Genomic DNA, 23,835 nt, shown 5'->3' on the forward strand with positions numbered 1-23,835 from the left:
GGAATTAAAACACGCAATGGAAACTTAATCGGATTTAACACGCACACACACTAAAAATTGGATCTTTAACCAAAATAATAACTCAAACCACAATCACAATTTAAACACGAAACAAACAAAAATTTAACACATAAACGATAACAAAAAAAATAATGAAAACACGAGAAATCAAATCAGACTTAATTAAAAAGACTAAATTAAAACTCTCACTAATTAGATAAACAAATAAATAATTTCAACAAGAATTAAACACTTGACAATGTCCAACTTAAAAAGAAATTTCAAATAACATTAAAAAAAACTAAACTTTATTCAGTATTTAAAGACTAAATAAAAATAAATAAAAGTGAGAGAGAGAGAGAGAGAGAGAGAGAAAGAGAGAGAGAAAGAGAGCGAGCAGGGAAAACAAAAGATAAAATAAAAGAGAGAGAGAGCAGGAAAAACAAAAGATAAAATAAAAGAGAGAGAGAGAGCAGGGAAGGCTGGCTGTGTCTGGTGCGGAGGATGACTGCTCGGGTGGTTGCTGTAGTTGCAGAGAAGCTGGAGTGGTGTCCTCCGAAGTTCTCGGGTCTGGCAGTAGATGCACCTGCTTCTGGTAAAGAGCTGTGGAGAGTTACTACTGGTTGGAGTGTTCGGGAATTGCTGCTGTGCTCTGCTCTGTTCTGGGAGTTCTCGGGTCTGGCAGTAGATGTTGCTCTGCTGGTATGCTGTGTGAACTCTTGGGTTGTTGCTAGTATTGGTATGCTCGGATTGCAGAGGAAGGCTGGAGAAGCCTCGGGTTGGCCCGCTGGAGGCTTGGCTGTGCGGTGCTGTGGTCGGAGGAGAGGTAGAACAGAGGAAGAGAAAGGGAAAAGAGTAAGGGGAAAGGGAGACAAGGATATGAGAGAAAAGAGAGTAGGAGAAAAAAATAAGGAAGAGAAAGGGAAAGAGCAGGGAAGAAGGGAGACAGATCAGGGAAACAAAATAAGAGAGAAAAGAAGAAGAAGAGATGAGAAAGCAGGGGAGCCCCGTGGGCTGCCTGCGGAGGGGGAAGAAGCAGGGGAATAAAAAGGGGAAATTGGGTGCCCTAGGATCCAGCGTGGAACAACCCGACCCGGCCATGCATGGTCGGGTCACATCAATAACCTAATTATTATATTTTTTTTTCATTTTCTTTTGTTCTCTGTTTATCGCCAAATTTGACTCTTCTGGAGCCTGTTTCTTGCAAAACTCAAAACACAAAAGTTGTAGATAATCATTTCCTTTTTTTTCTAAAAATTTGAATCGTCTCAATCGGAGCTCGGTCGTAAAAGTTATGCATGAAATACGAACAGGTATCTGTTTTGGTTTTCGAGATTTTTCCTGCAACAAAAAATTACCAAAACTTCAAAAATAGTGCAATAAAGTTCAAGAATGATAATTTTGGCACTTTGTTAAAATATTGAACAAATTTGGACATTTAATTAAAAATATAAACTGTAAAGCCCAGGTTAAGATGCCCAATTACGTAGTTTTGACGCGTAATCAAGCAGTAGGAAACATAAAATCACAATATTATAAATACGAAAACATCCATCACATTACCATAAATACCAGAGTCACTATATCCACTGTATTTCAGTATATACATCCCAAAAACAAAATTTAGGGATATTTCTCACAAAAGTCCAACTGTCCCTACTAAAACTTACCCTTCAAAAAGGGCAGATAAACAACACTAGATCAGCGGGGCTTTTCCCGCTCTCCTAGCTAGGGCTCCTAAAAAGTTTATAAAATTTTAGGGTGAGAAACCTCTCAGTAAAGGAAATAAACTAATACCAGTGTGTGGCAACATGAGTATTCTGTGTTATACATATACTATACAGAACATATTCAATAACTGTTTTGTCAAATCTGGGAAAACATATATATCATTAAAACATGGCCGAACATACTGCATTTTCATAATCATATTTTATCTCAAAAAATAATAATACAAAACATTCCTAGTAAGTTAGCTGGCTGTTGTCATGTATTACCCTCACATGACTAGGTTGTTTGGCCCGAAAGCAGGACCTGACAATGGTTGGCCGACCACCGCCAAGTCAAAAGTACAGTCTGTAAGTCTGATGGGTCTGCCAGACCTGATCCATACACCAAGGGCGCTCACACACTTCTTAAAAACCACATCGACCATCCAATCTCACACCACTCCGTACAGCGACATTAACACAAATATCATGATCACGAAGACCATGGATACATAACAACTGTACCGTGCAAGTGCTAGTCTAGACCAAGCCAACCAGGTTCTGATATCATATAACATATACTGAAATTGTGATACATGGATATTTCATATCATTAATTTTCAAATCAATCATATCATTTTGCATATATACGTATATCATGAAAATCATCGGCTTGTACGCCGGTATTTCACATTTTACCATAGCTCGGCCCGTACGCCGGCAAATCATAGCACAACCTATATGTTGGTAAATCATTTCCATAACTTGGCTAATACGCCGACAAACATATCCATAACTCAGCCCATTTGCTGGCAAATCATACACATAGCTTGGTTCGTACGCCGGCGAATCATACACATAGCCCAACCTGTACGCCGACAAATATATCAAAATCTCAGCCCATACGGCGATTTTCCATTATAAAAATTCGTATCGTTAACACATTTTTAGAAAAATAGTATTTCATAACAATTTCTACTCATGCCACACTAACAGATTTTTCGCATATTCAACATACCATCATTTTTAATCAGTATTTTCCCAAATATAAATCATAGATAATATATTCATTTTCCTAAAATCGAATGCTATAACAATATACATATTTTTATAAAATACTAGCTTAGTTTATCCCCTTACCTGATTCCTGAAAATTCCCTAAGAAAATCTGTCCCGTACCCGCAGGGTTCCCCGTTCAATGACCTGAAAACGAAATTTTCCAGAACTAAAATTCAGTATTTCTACGCGTACATCACTTCCTATAACTGTCAAATAACCAAATACTGAGTAGAAAGTCTTACTCTGGATTTGGGATGGTTTCCAACTCAGCCCCACCGACGATCCGCTCTAGCAGGCTTGCAGAGAACTTTTCCAGGAGCGTTGTGGTGGCTTCAGATCCTCAAACCGGCAGAAATCTGGCCCGAAATCGAAGAGAGAAGGGGGAAGAACCGAAGGATGAGAGAGAGAGGGTTTCTGCGTAAGATTTCCATCAAAAATCCGAGTTTTTCACTATTTATAGGGTTGGATTCATTGACGAGCCACGTCATCTCGTCAACGAGTCCTTTAATAATTTCGTCGACAAATCTCACTCCTCATTGACGAAATTCAGACTACCCAAAATCTCTTTCGATATTTCCTCGTCGACAAAAGATTTGTCGACGAGATCCTTTTATACCCTCGTCGACGAATCCCCTGTATTTGTCGACGAGACCCTGATAATTCCCGTCGATTATTTTTTTCAAAATGCAACGTTCGTCGACAAAGTCGACTGCCTCCTTCTGTTTCTGATTTCCATTTCCTTTTTTTATTATTATTTAAATTCCATTATTTTTCGAGTCGTTACAATTTCAATAGTTATATGTTGGAAAATCTTAAAAGAGAAGAATGGAAGAATTTTCAGAGAGAAGTACTCTACAGTTGCAATGGTGTCTAATTTATGCTTATCAAATTTGTATCAATGGATTAGGTCCAACTTCTCTTTATCATCCTTAGATTAGTAAGAGTTTTCATATATTTTTTAACGATATGGGACGATAATTTTATTCAAAGTTTCATCCTTTGTATGTTTGACCTTCTTTAAGAATCCAAACTATTTACTTGTATTCTTTTCTCTTTAATGAAATTTCCTTTCTTAAAAAAAAAAATTGTAATGAAATATTCTTTTTTATAAGATTGGAATTATCAATAATATAAGATGACATGATAACACTTAAATTCACAAAATTAAATAAAAAGTCATAGTTTAGAATGAGCGGTCTCAATAATTAAAGTCCCATATTATTTTAGTAGGTGTAAAATTAATTAGTAAAATATTTAATGATTGACGGCAACTTCAAATTTTATGGGAAGAAACCGTTAATTCGTTCTAAATATTTTCTCCCTCAGTACTTGATGATCTGCGGGGGCGTGCATTACATCGCAAAACCGGAAGTTGCGCGGAGCTTGGAAATAGAAGTGACAGGGGTTGACGAAGAAAATTAATTTCTCATTCATTCAAGTCAGACGACGTCTGATTTTTTTTTTAATATACTTACATATGTTTAGGCCCAGAAAATTCTAGCTTCCAAGTCCACGCAAGGACTAGCTGGTTTGGTTAAGTCTTTGGTTTCAACGGGGACCAAGTCTTGACGTTGACTGGGCAAAAAGAAGAATGAAGAGCATGCATTGCGAGGAGAAGAAGAAGAAGAAGAATCGAAGTTTGAAACTTGACTTGTTGAAACGGATGGAGTACGACAATACATACCCAGTAGACGACCATGACCCAGTCAATAGTCCTTTTCCATCGGGCTAGCTTGCTCGTTAATTTCTACCGGTGGTGCGTATCAGCAGCTACATTAGTTTTAATTGCAAAGTATAGAGCAAATATATAGAATATGTACACACGAAGCAATAACAGGTAGCAGCTGTAATTAAGCCTTTTATTCATCATGCGTGGAGCCATCCATCCATCTACTGAAATCTGATATCCAATTCATTCAACAGATAGATCTTCGATCGAGGTGCATGGCCGGCCGGTTATATAGATAGATACAACTTACTAATTAAGGTAGGCAGCCATATATATATATATATAGATAGATGGATCATATTGATGATCATCGTGAGGGCGAGGAGAGCATACCTTTGATAATGAGGGGGTGCCAGATGGCGAGAGAGCTGGAGGAAAGCCTCCAGCAGCTGTTGCTGCAGCAGCAGCAACCAATTAACCACCCCAACTTATTATTAGCCATTACTGATCAACCTCAGGATCTTGCCAACTCCTGCCATCAGATCGCCAACATGTTCGGTAGCGCTAGAGATAAACTTATGGCCATCACCGCGAATGCCGTCCACATGCATCATCATCATCATCCAGCTTTAAATGTAATGGAACAGCCACCTCCGCCGCTCGTAATTGCTTCCCACCTACATGATCATCATCATCAACAACACACCCCGTTTCTCCGCAAACTATTATCCCACAACGTCGACGTCAGAACGACGCCGCGGCCGCAGCAGCTGTCACAGAGCTGTTCTGCTGCTGCTTCTTCTTCTACTGCTACTAGTAGAACTAGTCTAAAAATATTTAGCAGCCACCAGTACCCCCAATCACAAGATCAAGAATCTATGGATCACAATCTAGCACTACACAACCTCCAACCGCCGCGTGAATCGCTGGCGCCCATGGGTATGGCTCATCATCAGGACCATGATCCACGTGATGATCATCGGCAGATCACGACGAGCTCTTTTGGCGGCGGCGGCAGCGGCGCTGATCATGTGGATAAGTATGCATCAAATTCTACAAAAATCAGAAGTAGTACTTCTTCATCTTCCTCCCAAAGCTCGCGAAGAAGGTACACACACATATATATAATCATATGTAGATGCGCCCACCCTGAACTCGTACGTATACATTATTCTATCCATAATTAATTAGTTATATCTGTGCTTGTATTACTAAAATGAGAAGAATTGGAGAAATTATATATTCATTCTGTCATTTAAGTGTTTGCTTGCTTGCTTTCTAAATTATAAACATATTGAAAATGAATTCCCATCTATAAAATTGTATAGGGTCCTTTCCCTCCATCTATATGTAGAAAATGGAAGGGCTAACAGGCTCCTTCTATCAAACCCTCCTATCCTGTAAAAATACATCAAACAATCATTATCATATGGTACTTAGGGCTTACCTATAATATGATAGGACACATTGTTTAGTGTATTTTCATTAGATATGATGACTTAAGGAGAGGACAACATTGATTCTTCTCGAATACCTAATTTTTTCTCATGTTAGTATGTCTATTTCTTAAATTATATACATATTCAAAATAGGTCCCCTTCTTTACATGAGAAGGAGGTCCCCCGTATAATATTTCCTCTTTATATGTCTGTTATTAATAAATCCATTAGGCTCAAGGGATATCACCCAATCCCAATCGTATATATTATGTGATATATATATATATATATATATATATATATATATATATATATATATATATCACCCCAATCCCAATAATATATTCTATGAATAATATATTCTATGTAATATTTTAATAAAATGTATTTTTACAATATATAGATGACCTTTTTATACAAGTTAATGATTATTAATTAATTAGGTATTCTTATGTCTCCATTTTTTTCAAATGTAAGTACTATTTATTCTTGGGTTTATTCTTAGGTGTGTGTGTGTGTGTGTATTATGTAGTAAAAGCTGGATAAAAGCTAGCTTGGGCGCAACTTTGGCAAGATATTGTGTGCTTGGCAACCCTCAAAGTGGCTCTGATACCAAATGTAATGTTTTTGGTCCCAACTCTAATGTGATATTGCCTACTTTGACCCACCGGCCTCACGAATTTATCTTGTAAAATGTGCCTCCATAGTTGGAGCCCAAGTTATCCTTATAAGCTCAAGATTTCCTTAGTATACATTCGATTTGGATTATGACAATTATCCAGATGTACATTTTATTTAGGGTTGCTGACAAACCAAACTTCTCACTAGCAGCTCGGCTCGGTAAGGGCTTGTTCGGACTTGTTTATTATTTAAATGAGCGAGTCCCAAACCCAATTTTTAGGTTCGGTTTGTAAACAAGCTGAGTGTGAGCACAATTAGACTCAACTCATTTTGCTCATGAGCGATTCAATAAATGGCTCAAATAGGCTCATTTATCTAGTTACAAAATTGTAACCCTACACAATCTACCTTTGTGAGGCAAAGAAACATGGTAGAGAATATTTATCTAGTTCAGGAACTAGAAAGAAAGTACGCCAGAAAGAGGATATCTCCAAGATGTATGTTGAAGATAGATTTCAAAAAAGCATGTACGATTCTATTTCTTGGAATTTTCTCAAAGATATGCTAATAAAGCTAAATTTTCTTGACAAATTGGTGAATTGGGTGATGGAATGTGTAACAACAACGACTTATTCACTATCTCCAAATAGAAGGCTTTTTTAAAGGTAAGAAGGGACTAAGGTAGGATGATCCATTATCCCCAATTCTCTTTGTTACGTGCCCTGAGTATTTATCAAGACTGTTGAAGGGATTAAAGGAAGACCCATAATTTAACTTTCATCCTAGATGTGATGAATTGAAAATTACTCATCTTGCATTTGCAAATGACCTTATCTTGTTTTCCAAGGGTGACTATGACTCAGTCAAGAAACTTATGGATGCTTTGAACAGTGTTTCAAAATGCTCAGGTTTGAAGGCTAATTCAATGAAGTCAAATATGTATATTGCAAGCCTGAATGTACTGGCTTCCAAGAAGGGTCGTTCCCATTTAGATACTTGGGTATTCCCTTGGCATCCACCAGACTCAATGTGGCTCATTATTCCCCACTGGTTTCCAGAATTGGTAACATTATTGAGTAACATTCCCTGCACATATGACGGTTCCATACCCTGGACAACCAAAAGCATCACATACCCTATTAGTGACAGTTGTCAAAATCATCACTAATACTTTAACTATTAGTGACGGTTTTATAAAACGTCACTAATATGGCACTTTTAGTGAAAAAAAATGAACCTTCACTTATACATCCGTCACTAAAAACCAGTTTTCTTGTAGTGTCATATGGTAAAAACATGACGAGTCAAGTATCCATGAGTCCGTAAGGTGATCTGACCCTGAAAAAATTGAAAGTAACATCACCATCACTGCAAATTGAATGTTTTTCTTGAACCACATTCACTGATTTTGAAGTCCCTTCATGCTTTTCAAAATTTCCTTTCTTCCAATAAGGATACTTTGGTTGAACGTGTCCCTTTTTACTGTACTTATAACACAGGATATCCCTTTTCTTCTTGGATTGAGTACGGAATTTTTTACTCGATCCACTTTTGAACTTTCCTTTGCCACGCACATTGTTACCTTTCATCACAAGTCCTTCTCTATGTGAGTTTTCATCACAAATTTTCAGCCTTTGATGAAAATTCAATAAGACAATAGTCGCCTCTTCTAAATTAAGAGTTTTTTCCCCAAGTAAGAGTGATAACTAATCTTTCATTAGTATGAGTCAATGGCAAGGAGTTTAATAACATCAAAGTTTTATCATCTTCATCAAACTTAACATCAACATGCATTAAATCACTTATGATTTGATTAAATGCATTTATGGGTTGATTCAAGTTTGAATTATCAACCATCTTAAGCCAATAAAGGCGCTGCTTAAGAAATAATTTATTTGAAAGTGATTTGGACCTATATCGACTTTCTAACTTTTGCCACACAGCCGCTGGAGAATCCTCCTCCATCACATGATAGAGCACTTCGTCGGTCAAATACAAATGTATTGTGAAAACGGCATTTGCCTCAAACTCTCTCCAAGTTGCCTCATCTATACCTTCCGTTTGAACACCATACAAAGCCTTCACCATCCCTTACTGCACAAGCAAATCCTTCACTCTCCTTTGCCATAAATCGAAATTTTTAGTTCCATCAATTTGAAAACGTCAAACCTTGCAGAAGAAGAACTCGATGCTTTGACAACAACGCTCTAATACCAATTTGTTGTGAAAAATGAGTATAAGATTGCACAGCGGAAATTATAAACACAACAAACAATGAAATACCACAGTATAATTCAAATACTCAGTATATCTGAAAACAACTAGAATCAACACACAAATATATGTGGTTCAATAAAGCTTACATCCACGAGAGCAATCGGCAAGGGTTTCACCATGAAAATGAAAGTTTCACAATACAATGATACAATGATCTCCTCTCTACTCACAATATGACCAGAAAGACATATTTAATAACTCCTCAGAGACTTCCCTTCAAATACCCAACCGTCCCAACGTTCACATTCAAAATTTGAATTCTTTCTCGTAACCTTGAGAGCACTTGTCGACAAACAGGGTACACTCGTTGACGATCAAGATCCACTCGTCGACGAGTCACTGAATATTTGAGATTTGCTGCTCTCGGTATCTCAGATATTTGAGATTTTCTGACTTTCAGTATTTCCTCGTCGACTATTGAGGCTCACTCGTCAACGAGTCACTGCTGCACAGTACAAAGACTTCACTCATATGTTTTTCCTCCTTTGTTTATGAACTCCATTAAGTATAAGAGTCACACACAAATACAAGTTTATATATATATGTGTGTGTGTGTGTGTGTGTGTGTGTGTGTGTGTGTGTGTGTGTATAGTACATGATCTCAATCCAATATTATGTATGCGTGTGTGTAGTACATGATCTCAATCCAATATTATACATGTTTCTTAATTTTAATTCTTAGGAAGGACGAGGCAAAGAAGCGGGTGATGAATGTACCTGCTCCCCTAATAGGAAATACTCAAATTCCTCCTGACGATGGTTTCACTTGGAGAAAATATGGCCAGAAAGAGATTTATGGGTCCAGGTTCCCTAGGTATGTACACACCTAAATATATACTTTGCATGCACTAAATTAAATTATATTTATGGCTATCTAGTTATTGGCATACACTATTCTTTAACTAGGTTTCTCATTCACTTAATAATTTTTAAAATTTAAACTCAACAACTGAATTGCAACCTTCAATAAAATCAACTCATGAAATATGAATATATATAGGGGATACTACAGGTGCACCCACCAGAAGCTATATCAGTGCCCTGCCAAGAAACAAGTGCAGCGATTGGATGATGATCCCTACACATACGAAGTGACGTATAGAGGGGAACACACGTGTCACATGTCCTCAACTGCACCATTGGCACGCTCTCAAGTTATGATCACCACTGCACATGAACGTCATTTGACTGGAGGAAACATTCCATTATTAGCTATAACATCTGCCGACTCATCATTCAATGCTGCTACTACAGCTACTAGCAACCACCCGGTACAACTGCCAATACTATCTAGTAAGAGTAGCAACAACAACAGTAACAATAGTATGATTAATGTTAGTGCCCCTCGTCCTTTGGGCAAGAGTCTATCCATGGGCTTCATCAGTAACTTCCCAAGTAGTAGTAGCAGTAGTACAATTGCATGTGCAGGAAGTAGTCGTAATGTATCCGTCAACTGCACCAATTTTGGTATTGTTGGTGGTGCTGCTGATTATGGAGGCGGTCGTGGTAGTGGTAGGGGCAGTCCATCCGCTAGTGTTATTCAATATGACGACAATGACAAACATCATGAAACGTACGATGAAGGGATAGCGGATTTGGCAGATGCCATGTTTAATTCTGCTAGCAACAACAACGCCAATATTAGCATCACGGATTTCATATTCCCGTTGGCATCTCCTAGTAATTCCCCGAAAGAGCATGGTGGTGGCAGTAAGAACTAGTCCATGCCCATCAATTCTCAATCTCAGCTATTAAAACGTATTAATAATCTTACTTCAATTAAATATAGCTAGCCACCAAGCACTACTTTTGCTTGCTAAACTGAGGATGTATGATATACATTTTTCTTTTTTATATATACGCACACATGTGTGCATGTACACATTTGTTAATTTCTTCATTATGATGAATTGATAATTTGCATTTTTAGAAGATCAACCTAACTAGTAGCTACACATGTGTACAAGATGAATGAATTACACATGTGGGAGCCTTGTGCACTGTGTACAGTCTTTTTTTTTTTTTTTTTAATTTGATTAATCAATTACACACACATACGCCTATAAAACAAAATATAGTCTTTCATCCTCAATCTATAATATAATGGAAAAGTTCCCAAAACTTAGGTTGATGGCCTTATACATATCACTAATAGTAATTTTTATACGCATGTTCAGTTAATTTGTTTATTTTGATATAATATTCTTAGAGGAATATTTTGCATTGTCATATAAGCAGGTCACTAACTTTCTTAAAACTAATTGTGGTATGCTAAAAATGATTTAATTAATGATCTTACTGTGCATCTTTGGTTTAATATATTCTCAAAGATTAACTCCTTGCAATATGAGTGGGGATGAGATTTGTTATTAAATTGGGAATGACAACTTTTGTGCGCTATGGTAAAAAAACTAAGAATGGAATTTGTATCAAAATTGGCTAATAAATTCGTGATATTATTTGTATTGTATGACATGGATATTTCCATTATAGTACAAAATGATTGTAGGAAATGAAACTCTTATTATACATTTGGTACAAAAAAATAAAATGGGATTAGGGGGAGGAATGATATCGAATTTATCACTTGTTTTTGTTATGTTTCCTATTCAATTTTCCATTCAATTCCTTTCCTAGTTTTATTTTACCTATAAATAAAAAATTAATGAAACAATATGAATCCTTTCATCAATAGAAAGTTTCACATCACAACTTTCACAAATTCTTAATTAAAATTACAATAAGAAGTTCCATGTCAAATATTTTAAATCACATTTTCATGATTTTAATCACATTTCTAAATTCATATTACTATCATGTCTTTATTTATTTATTTATTTATTTATTTTTTTCACTCGACTAATTAGGGCGCATGGTCAACCAAAAACCAATTTTTTTTGTGTTTTGAATTTGAGACATAGGATGTCATTATATTGAGATACAATCTATGACTCATATGGGTAAAACTAAGCTCTATATTTTTGAAAATAGCATGAGGACCTCTTATTATATATATATAAAAAATTAGTTTCATAAACCCATTTAGCTTTAACAGTATTTTTTTTCTTTAAGAAGAATAGTGAGATTCCAATTATTATTTTTTGAACTAAGTTACTAATAACTGCTTCATAAGATAATGAAATCAAAATATGCAAATAAAGTAAAATTCATAACATTTTTTATTACATAAGTCATTTATATGATCAATAGCATAATCCTAAAATTGAGTGCTAAGTGACACAGCAGAAGACTAGATGTCCACTTGGTGAACTGTTAGTGAGATGCTCTTCAATGTTAGAATTTCCATAAAAAAAAAAAATTGAAAGGCTTTGAGATTGATTATAACTCATTTTCAAACTAATCCTAAGAATCTCACTCATAAAAAATGACATCTTGATTAACTATGACCCTTTCGATAACGAGATTAAACAACTTGTAGTCTTTTCATTATTGCCATTAATAAAAATATACTTTTGTGTCTTATTAAATGATATTAGGTACATGAGCATGGTAACACATGAAACAACCTAAATAAGGCATCACAATTTGACATGGCTTTCTTTGTAACAACCCGAACTCAGAAAATAAAAGATTAGGAAAATAAATAAAGGAAGGGGAAAATAAGAAAAATGATGGAGATGGTTTGGTTTAGCAGCAAACCGTCGACGGTTTCAGGTCTTCTCAGAAAACCGTCGATGGTTTAATCTACCAAGGATTTTTAAAAAAGGGAAAATAGGGCAAACCATCGACGACTACAAGAAATTGTAGATGGTTTCACAGGGGGACAGCTTACCTATAAATATATGTTAGGTCATTTTTTTTTTAAATTCACTCGTTTCTCTCTCTCTCTCTCTCTCTCTCTCTCTCTCTCTCTCTCTCTCTCACTTATACACTCACCCGAAGCCGCTCTCACTTTCCAAGCATCTTTCTCTCCTCTCTCGGGTTGCCGAATCAGTTTCAATGGCGAGTTCATAAAGCTAGCATTTCCATTTTTCCACTCGTTTACGCAAAATTTCGAGGAACAAGTAAAGGGAATAAATTATACCAACTTTTATTAAATTTCAACCGATTAATTTTGAGTATATAAACCTATGTATATATGTATGATTTTCTGAACGGTTTAGGCATTTGAAAACAATGGTTTTTGGTTATAATTTGGGGGAATACCAATGTGAGTAGTGTAAAGACCTGAAAAATTATAGTAATTAAATAATAAATAAATGCGATAAAAATGAATTTTTAAAAGGGATTTCAATAGGGTCTCGTCGACAAGTAGATATTTTAGGCTCGTCGGTGGGAACGAGTGTCTCGTCGATGAGAAATTACCGAGAGGACTATTCCAGAACCTGAAACTCGTCGACGAGGAGAAGGTGTTCATCGATGAGCTCCCTTCATTGACTCGTCGACGAGGCGACGTATCTCTTCGACGAGTCCACGTGGACAACCTTTCTATATAAGATCGAAAATTATTTTTTCTGCAGGAATTCCAGGCTCAATTTTCTCTCTCTATCTAGGAAACGCATTCTCTACCTTCTCTCTAGGTTTCCGGCTCCATCTCTTCCCGATTCAACGATCAGAAGTTACTACAGTGATCCTGAGGAGATTCTCTACAACATAACTAAAGCAAAATGTTGATTTGAGAGGTTTGGAAACCATCCCAAAACCAGGGTAAGTAGATTATTTGGGTATGGCTAGTATTATCAAATTCATTTGAGCCTAAATTTTGTATTATATGAGAATATACTGGAGTTTTGTGAAATAAAATCAGGGTATTACATTTTCAGGAATAGGGTATTTTGGGACCCTGCAGGCATGGGTTAAGGACCCCAGTGGGTGATATTTCAGGAACTCAGGTAAAATGATACATGATTTATAGTTTAGAAATTATGTACATATGGATTTGGGGAGAATATGTATGTGATAATTATTTAGGTGAATTCGATTGTTTGATTAGGAAAGTGTACGTGTATTATCTCAGAAGGGTGAAATTATGAATGTCGCACGTGTGAAGTTGTAAATAGCATCTAGTGCTCAGATAGTTAGGTAAGGGAAATAGGCTATGCTAAGAAATTTTAGTATAGTTATTAGTAAAAATTATATGTTTTACCAGATTATTATTTAGATCATAAAATATTAGTATAACAGAAAATACCGACTTTAGAGCATGTGAATTTAATTATTTAATTGTGTGGCATGAGCTCGTAACATATTAGTACAGAATTTATACAGTTTACAAATACTATGTTTTATAGCATATTAGCAGAAAATATTACGGAAAATACATGTTCTATAGAATGATGAATTTTCAGTATACATATAAATAGAAATATTACAGAATATTCAGAAACATGATTTATAATATTTCTAAGATACCATAATTTACAGTATACATATAGAAACATATATTTTCAGCATTTTTAGAATACCATGATTTCAGAACCATAACACTTAGATACTCAGATATTCAGACAAATATTTAGATATATAGATATTAAATATTCAGTCAGTTATTCAAATTTTCAGATTATCCAAATTAGTTTTACAGTGTTATGGTTATTTCAAAATCATGGTAAAACAGTAATATAAAAGTATCAGTTACATATATAGTATCAGAACCTGATGGAGCAGATTCAGTCAATAGAGCATGGTACCGTAGCTATTTTCAGTTCAGAGTGCAACCACATAACTCGGATAGTATGTGGATTTTCAGCAGTCGATCGTGCATATGTTGTTGACAAGCTTCCCATCAGTTAGGGTTTAGGAGGTTGATTTGACTTTCGAAACTCAGTTGACTCATCAGTAATAGGTCCCACCTGCGGGCCGCACAATCCTGTCATGAGGGGTTAAATCATGACTTTCAGTTATCCATCCAGAGAACTTTCTTAGTTATTATATATATATATATATATATATATATATATGTATATCCAGATTTACAGAAACCGTAGACATACCTATGAATAATAGAAATATTATGAATAGAAAATTTAGAAAAACAGTTTATGTTAAGTAATATAGGTATGAGTTATACTGTACATTATTTATACGTGTTTTCTCAAACTTAATTATTTGCAGTATTTCTAAATCAGATTTTACAATTATGTAAACTCATCTGCCACACACTAGCAATAGTATATTTCACCTTACTAAGCATTGTCTCATCCTAGTGATTTAACATTTTTTAGGTAATCCAGTTAGGCGAGCAGATCAGGCGAGCAGATAGAAGGGACTACAATACTGCTCTGCTGTAGGGTGAGTATTTTTGGGAAATTGTTTTGAGTAGTCCATAGGTCCAAATGAGGGTATTTTGGGAATGGTTATGTATGCATATTTTGGGAAAATTTCTGACACTCTGGTGTTGTATATATTGACGTGGTTGTATGTATTCTGCTTTCCGCTGCATAGGTAGTTTATTGAGTTCCAGATTCCATGGTCCCTATTCGGTCCATGATGATGGTTTGGTTTTTATTATAAGGTTTCAGAGCAGTGAAAGTTTACAGTTATATATATATATAAGGAAAAAAAGAATGGCATGAAAAATTAGGTCGTTACAGTTTGGTATCAAAGCCTAAGTTGTTAGGTTCTATAGACTTTAGAGTGTAGCGGAAGCAATACCAGAGTATAAGAAAGGATTTGAGGTTTTGTTCTGTGATTTGGGTACAAGATTTCCGTGATGATTTCTGTGTTTTTATGGGGTGACGATTTTAGGAAAGTCATAGTAAACTATTGTCGAGTCGTGTGTCTAAGTTATAGGATTGGATTTTGAATTAAGATCAGGGAGGATAGTCAATCGTGAATAAAAGAATTCAATTAGATGAAATAAATTTAGATCTGCTTAAGAGATAGGGTCCTTTAATTATGTTCTTTGTCTTTTTTAGAATGGGCCTAAGGAGCAGTGGTACGGATGCTGGGGGTGATGGAGTAGGACCTTCCAATATGGGTGGTAGAGATATTGATGTGGTATTGCGCAGCGTCACCCAGTAGGTGATGGCTGAGATGGCCAAGAGCTCAGGGGAGTATAGCTGCACGAATGAAGCCCCCATCGTTTGTTGGAGGAGCTGACCCAATTGTGACTAAAAATTGGGTCCAGGACATTGAGGAAACTTTGATAGTGTGTAGTGATCCTAAAAAATATATATAAAATAAATTAATTAATTAATATAAATAAATAAATAAATAAAATTAAAATTTAAAAAATTAATTAATTAAATAATTATTATTAATTAAATAATATAATATACTAATAATATAATATTATAATGATATATATATATAAAATAACCTTCAGGATCCTAAGATCCTTTAGGTTTAAGAAAAGTGCAGAGGAGGCGTCCTCTTCTCCTCCACTCCTCTCTCCCACTCTCCTCCCTTTCGTCTCCGATATTCGGCCGATCAGAAATCCGAAAATACCGTTGGGTTCTACTCGCCACCACTAACACTTCTACTGGAGCGGATCTGTCGTGGGAGCGGCGTAGGCATGTCTCCTAGGGTAAGGTCAATTCTCAAACTTACCTCAATTTCTCTTAAACTATAAGCTCCATTGACAAACGGAAATTGCCAGAAGACTCGTGGGGAGATTCTCTCCAATCTAGCTAGAGCGAGTTCTTGGTTATGTCATTCGGGTTAACGAATGCTCCAGCGGTATTTATGGATATGGTGAACATGGTATTCCATGAGTACTTAGACCAGTTTGTTAGTGTTCATAGATGATATTTTGGTTTATTTAAGGAGCATGAAGCTCATCTGAGACTAGTACTTCAGGTACTTAGAGAAAAGAAGTTATTTTCTAAACTTAAGAAAAGTGAATTCTGGTTAGAGCAGGTTGCATTTCTGGGTCATGTGGTATCTAAGGAATGGATTTCAATGGATCCGAGCAAAGTAGAGGCTGTAGTTGATTGGGCAAGGCCGAAGAACGTGTAGGAAGTCAGAAGTTTTCTAGGTCTTGCCGGATACTACCGCCGATTTGTCGAGGGGTTCTCCAGATTATCAGGATCTTTGACACGACTCACGAGGAAGAATGTGAAGTTTGACTGGACCAACGAATGTGAGCAGAGCTTCTAGGAATTGAAGCAGCGTATAGTCACTGCCCCAGTGTTAGCCCTTCCATTAGGTGAGGGTGGATTTGTAATTTACAATGACGCATCACATAAGGGACTTGGTTGTGTTCTAATGCAGTAGGGGAAAGTCATTGCGTATCCGTCTCCGTCAGTTGAAAGAGTACAAAAAGAACTATCCTACACACGACTTGGAGCTGGTAGCTGTTGTGTTTGCGTTGAAGATCTGGTGACACTACCTTTATGGTGTAAGGTGCGAGATCTTTACTGACCATAAGAGTCTCAAATATTTCTTCACCCAGAAGGAGTTGAATATAAGGCAGCGCAAATGGATCGAGTTGATAAAGGATTACGACTACACCATTAGCTATCATCCAGGAAAGGCGAACGTGGTAGCCGATGCATTGAGCTGGAAATCTAGGGGTACGTCAGCCTTAGTAGTTATGGCTTCACACCAGATCGTGATGGACTTGGAGAGGTTGGGTGTAGAATTGGTAGAAGGGATTCATCAGGCGCTTATTTTTAGTTTGGTGGTTCAACCAACTTTACGAGAGAGAATCAGAACAACTCAGTTGAAAGATGCAGAGTTGATGGAGATTGTAGAGAAGATACAGGATGAGCAACACACAAACTTTAATATGGCTGAGGATGGAGTTCCCAAATTTCACACTTGATTGTGTGTGCCAGACGACGCAGAGATAAAGAGGATGATTCTAGGGGAAGCTCACCATCCTCTTTATACTGTTCACCGAGGTAGCACGAAGATGTATAAAGACTTGCGAGAATCATTATGGTGGAGTAACATGAAGAGGGAAATTGCTAAATATTTGGGTTAGTGCTTGACATGTCAGCAGGTGAAGGCAGAACACTAGAGGCCAGCGGGACCACTTTAACCACTGGACATCCCTACGTGCAAATGGGAGCGTATTTTAATGGACTTTGTATCAGGATTGCCTTCAGCGTTGCATAGGCAGAATGCCACATGGATAGTTATTGATAGATTGATGAAAACTGTCCATTTCATTCCAATTAGAACCAGTTATTCCATGGATAAGCTGGCAGAACTCTATATTCAAGAGATAGTCAGAATACATGGAGGGCCCGTGTCCATCGTTTCAGATCGGGATCCGCGGTTCACTTCCCGTTTCTGAAAGAGTTTGCAAGGAGCTTTGGGTCCTAAACTCACTTTCAGTACTGCATTTCACCCTCAAACAGATGGACAATCTGAACAAACCATTCAGACTCTTTAGGATATGCTACGGGCATGTGTATTAGATTTTTACTGCAGTTGAATCCGATATCTGCCGTTGTTTGAGTATGCATACAATAACAGTCACCAGGCCAGCATTGGAATGATACCATATGAGGCTTTGTATGGTCATCTGTGTCGATCTCCATTGTACTGGGATGAAGTAGGCGAGCGATAGATTTTGGGACCAGAACTTATTCAGCAGGCCTCTGCAAAGGTCAAACTTATCGGGGAAAGGATCAAGGCAGCCCAGAGTCAGCAAAAGAGTTATGCGAATACTCACCGACGGAAGCTATAATTCGAAGTAGGTGATGTGATATTCTTAAGGATTGCTCCTGAAATTTAGAATAGCTTCCCAAGAGGGGGTGAATTGGATTCTTTTCATTTTTAATATTTTTAATGCTTATGAAACCAAAGTAATAAAGTAATTAACTAACAATCACACTTCAAGATACTGAATTTTAAATTCACAAGCCAATCAACCAAATTAAACAATTCAACCAATCAAGCAAGAATTTTAGAATCTTTATCAGCTACCCTATAGATATTCTCAACCTTATTTGAACAAAACCTTTGTATGCACTTCTCTTGATTAATATTTTCGCAGATTAACCAACGTACTCCCTTTTGGGTTTCCGCAAACGGTCAATCGAAACGTACTTTCTAAATATCAAGAGCCTTCCTTTGATTCTAACTTTAGATTCCGCAATTGGCACTTTAAAACACACAACAACAAATTGTACAGAAAATAATAAGTAAGGAAGAAAGAAAGACACAAGGTTTTTACGAGGTTCGGCTTCAACACAGCCTACGTCCTCGCCCTTGGCAAAACACCGAAGGGTTCCACTATAATAGTTCCGTTACCAGGTGGAACAACACCTGTTTACAATCACTCCTTAGCTAAGGCTAAAGCCCGCTTTCTCCAAACAATATACCCTTGTTTGGTCAATGATCCAACAACCTGGAATCGTTCAAAATCTACAAGAGAAATAATCAGAAGATTGTGTACAAGAAACGCTTACACAAAGAGCAGGTTAGTACAATTTAAAAACTATGTACTTCAAAAGATAGATATCAAGAATGAAATACACTTTTGAAGCTTTAATCAAGAAGTTCACCAAATTCCTTTTCTCTAGATGAGAAATCAGCAATCTAACTTCAAGAATTGATGGACAAGAATATCAGAATCACAACACTTTCAGTTTGTAAGAGATGATCAAGATGAGGCTTTGAGAGCAAGAGAGCTTATAAGAGATTTTCAATGCTTGGTGTATTTTGATTTACAAAAACCATGAATTTATAGGCTTTCAAACAAGTTTCTTTGTTGCTAAAGTTTCCTTAGAGAATTTCCCAAGTTGTTAGAAAATTTGGAGCCCAAGCAACTATTATTTAAAATATTAAATTTTAAAAAAATTTGCTTGTTGAACAGTGTTTAGATGACTGAAGAGTCGAGTTCAGTCATCTGAAGTTCCTGAGATCCTTTAAAAAATGAACTGGACACAAGGTCAGATGATCGAAGTAGGGTTCAAACGACCAAAGAGTCGGGTTTAGATGACCGAAGAGTCAAGTTTAGTTAACTAAACAGCTACTACCTGTTTCTGTTTCTTCCCAGAAAATCTTCAGACGTCTGAACATGAAGTTTAGTCATCTGAAGTTACAACTTCAGTCATTTGAACAGAAAGTTCAGTCATCTGTACAGATAAAAAGCTGCTAAAAAATATTTTCCATAAAAAATGATTTGCTCTCTTACTCAATACTTGTTTAAATAATCCTAGATAGGTTTTTAAGTCCTCATAATTTCTTGGAAAAGCTTAAAAACATATTTCAATCGATATTCAACTTTGAAATACTTACAATGGATTTCCTAATAACTTTATATGTCATGCTTGAGATCATTCTCATGCTTTTTTGCTTTTGAAGTTCTTTGAATATGTACTTGAACTTGCTTTATTTGCCAATGCTTTAATTTTTCTTTGGATCACTTGTTAGTTTAACTTTCTTGATGTCCCACACTTGATCCATACTTGATCTAAACTTGATCCATACTTGATCCTTGATTTCCTGAAACAAAAACTCAACCTTTCCACATTAAAATATACTTTGTTTATTATCACCAAAACTAATTGAAAGACCTTATTAGGCCAACAATCTCCCCCCTTTTGATGATTACAAACAAGGAGTAAAGATAAAAGTTTTATGTGAAATAAAGTACTCCCCCTTACTATAGGCACTCCCCCTTACTATAGGCATTAATAAGCAAACCAAGGAACCATGTAGATAGCCATGTAGTTCATCAAAAATCCATGTTCATAATGTGTTCATAATAAAAAATCCATGTTCATAATGTGTTCATTCTTTATTTATCCAAATGGAAATCCATGTTCATAATGTGTTCATTCTTTATTTATCCAAATGGTAAGATATTGCTGATATTTTGATATCCTTACATATTATCTTTACTTATAATACTCTCTCCCCCTTTGTCAAGCTCGCAACATATCTTCCAAGTTTTGTATTGTCCTCTCCGACTATCCATCAGTCTAGGGATAGAACATTGTACTGAAAGTAAGCTTTGTCCCCAATGCTTCCTACAAGCTCGTCCAGAACCGGGAAGTAAACCTCGGGTCTCAGTCTAACACAATGGACACCGGTATCCCGTGCATCCTAACTATTTTATGCACGTACATGTCTGCTAGCCTGCTCAGAGGGTAGCTAACATTCATCGATAAAAAGTGAGCATATTTCGTCAACCTGTCCACAATCACCCAGATAACATTTTGCCCGTGAAGTGCTAGCGGTAATTTGGTCACAAAAATCCATGGAAATATGCTCTCATTTCCACTCTAGAATAGCTAAGGGCTGCAACGGCCCTGTCGGCCTCTGATGTTCAACTTTCACCTGCTGACACGTTATACACTGCTCCACGAACTGAGCAATTTGCCTTTTCATACCACTCCACCAGAAGGTCTCGTGCAAATCCTGATACATCTTCATACTACCCGGATGTACCATATACAACGAACGATGTGCTTCCTCCAAAATCATCCTTTTAATCCTATCGTAATTTGGAACACATAGCCTAGTCCCAAAACTCAACACACCTCCCTAGGAGATGTTAAATTCCGCAGCCAACCCCTACTGTACCTTCTCCACAATCTCAACTAACTCTGCATCACTAGCCTACGCAACTTTAATACGCTCGAACAAAGTCGGCTAGATCACCAAACTAGCAATGAAAGTCTGATGATCACCAGACACCAACTCTATAGCCAAACTCTCTAGATCCCATCTGATGTGATGCTGAGCTACAACTGCAGATACTGTAGCATGTTCCAACTTTCGACTCAACGCATCGGCTACCACATTAGCTTTCCCCGAGTGATAATTGATGGTGCAATCGTAGTCCTTAATCAACTTAAGCCATCTTCTCTACCTCATGTTCAACTCCTTCTGCATGAAAAAGTACTTGAGGCTTTTATGATCAGTGAAAATCTCGCACTACACACCATACAAGTAGTGTCGCCAGATCTTCAGTGCATATAAATAGCAGCCAACTCCAGATCATGCGTAGGGTAATTCTTCTCGTATTCCTTCAATTGCCAAGAAGCATACGCTATTATCTTACCCTGCTGCATAAGCACACATCCCAAACCCTTTAGAGATGTGTCGCTATAAATCATAAAACTGTCATCCCCCGAAGGAATGGTCAAAATTGGAGCAGTAAACAGCTGGCGCTTCAACTCTTGAAAGCACTGCTCGCAATCACTGGTCCATTCAAACTTCACCCTCTTCCTGGTCAATCGAGTCAGAGGCCCTGACAATTTAGAGAACCCTTCCACGAACCGACGATAATAACCCAATCGACCACAGCTTCGATCTTGCCAGGATCCATTGAGATTCTATCTTTAGACACACATGGCCTAAGAATGCAACCTAATTCAACTAGAATTCACACTTCTTTAGTTAGCATACAACTTCTTCTCCCGTAGAATTTGTAATACTAACCTCAGATGGTTTTCATGCTCTTTCAAACTCCTCGAGTATACTAGAATATCATCAATAAACACCACTGCAAACCAGTCCAGGTACTTATGGAAAACCCTGTTCATAAGATCTACTAACACCGTCGGAGCATTCGTCAACCCAAAAGGCATGACCAAAAACTCATAGTGGTCATATCTAGTTCGGAAAGCAGTCTTCGCAACTTCCTCATATCGCACCCTCACCTGATGATACCCTGACCGTAGGTCAATCTTTGAAAATACTTGCGTCCCCTGTAGCTAGTCAAAGAGATCATCGATACGAGGCAACGGGTAACGATTCTTCACAGTTACCTTATTAATCTCACGGTAATCAATGCACAGGCGCATTGACCCATCTTTCTTCTTCACAAACAAGACTGGATCTCCCTAAGGTGAAACACTAGGTCGAATGAAACCCTCGTCCAGTAATTCCTGTAACTGCTCCTTCAACTCCTGAAGTTCTACTTGAGCCATCTGGTATGGAGTTTAGAAATCGATGCCTTGCCAGGTAGCAACTCTATCACAAACTCCACCTCAAGATCCGAAGCTAAACCGGGTAGGTCTTCTGGAAACACATCTAGGAACTCATTAACCACCCGAGTATCCTCGAGCCTCAACTCATCCCACGGCTATTCCCTCACGCAAGCTAGGTACCCCTGACATCCATCCAAGAGTAACCTCCTTGGCTGTAATGCTGATAGAACCTGTGGCGTCGAACGCACTCACGATCCCACAAATTCATACTTATGCTTCCTAGGAGGTCTGAACACAACCACCTTCCTACAACAGTCGATCACAGCATAACTGGAAAACAACCAATCCATTCCCAATATGACATCAAACCCTGACATGTCATATACCATAAGATTCGCCGGTAGCAGTCTTCCTTGAATTACCACTGGGCAGTCCTCTAACATCCTCCTACAGAATGATACACTCCCAGATGGTGTGGCTACAGACAATACTTCATCCATGACTTGGGTCTCCACCCCACACAGTTTTACAAAATTAAGAGATATAAAGGAGTGGGTCGCACCCGAATCAAATAAAACCATAACTTTATTTAAATGCAACATCATGGTACCTATCACCATATTCCCCGCATGCTCAGCATCCACTGGAGTAAGCGAGTACACTCGTGCCGGAACTGTGTTTACTTGATACGTTCCCCGAAATACCTGATTACTTCCCTGATTCAAACTCAAAGAAGGCATATCCCTCTTTGGCGCGTGACAATCCCGAGCCATGTGACCTGATTGGCCACAGTTGTAGCAATTACCCCCAAACGACTGGCACTCACCGCTATGCCATTTGTGGCACCTAGTACAACGGTCACCCAATTGGTTCATCTAAGAACCCTAATGCTCGATATTTTGGCGATAAATCGAGTCCCTGTTCCTTTTCTTCCATGAACCCTGGTGGGATCCCGACTAAGAACCAGAAGGTACTGGCCTCTTCTTCGGCTCCTAATCCACCTCATCCTCTTGAATGCCGGTCTCGATCACTGTAGCCTTATCCACCAAAACCGCAAACTCACTGATCTGAAGCATTCCCACCAATCTGTGGATGTCCTTCTTCAGGCCCTTCTCAAACCTTCGAGTCTTCTCGTACTCGCTCGAGATCAAGCACGATGGGAATCAAGATAGCTCTATATACCAAGCAGCATGCCCCTGCACCGTCATACTCCCCTGAGTCAATGCTGAAAACTCATCCGCCTTAGTGTTACGTGTGGAAGA

General features: G+C 37.5%; 2 protein-coding genes across 2 annotated transcripts in view; both read left to right on the forward strand.

Moving 5' to 3' along the window:
- The first annotated feature begins 4,540 nt into the window (after positions 1-4,540).
- Positions 4,541-10,712, forward strand: LOC131166028 (probable WRKY transcription factor 11). The gene is made up of 3 exons (XM_058124247.1): positions 4,541-5,545; positions 9,457-9,588; positions 9,775-10,712. The coding sequence occupies exons 1-3, from the start codon at positions 4,788-4,790 to the stop codon at positions 10,493-10,495; spliced, it is 1,611 nt and encodes a 536-aa protein (XP_057980230.1). The 5' UTR covers positions 4,541-4,787; the 3' UTR covers positions 10,496-10,712.
- Positions 10,713-15,653: 4,941 nt separating this feature from the next.
- Positions 15,654-23,835, forward strand: part of LOC131165890 (rhodanese-like domain-containing protein 7) — a 76,739-nt gene continuing 68,557 nt past the window's right edge. Inside the window, exon 1 of the mRNA XM_058124041.1 lies at positions 15,654-15,734. Coding sequence (XP_057980024.1) covers positions 15,654-15,734 — 81 coding nt within the window. The remainder of the gene's footprint in view (positions 15,735-23,835) is intronic.

Source organism: Malania oleifera, chromosome 10 (assembly GCF_029873635.1).
Source record: "Malania oleifera isolate guangnan ecotype guangnan chromosome 10, ASM2987363v1, whole genome shotgun sequence".
Classification (NCBI taxonomy): domain Eukaryota; kingdom Viridiplantae; phylum Streptophyta; class Magnoliopsida; order Santalales; family Ximeniaceae; genus Malania; species Malania oleifera.

Coding starts and splice junctions, on each gene's coding strand:
- LOC131166028 (XM_058124247.1), top strand. CDS start 4,788: ATGGATCATATTGATGATCATCGTGAGGGCGAGGAGAGCATACCTTTG. Junction 5,546..9,456: donor TCCCAAAGCTCGCGAAGAAG/GTACACACACAT, acceptor TTTAATTCTTAG/GAAGGACGAGGCAAAGAAGC. Junction 9,589..9,774: donor TATGGGTCCAGGTTCCCTAG/GTATGTACACAC, acceptor GAATATATATAG/GGGATACTACAGGTGCACCC.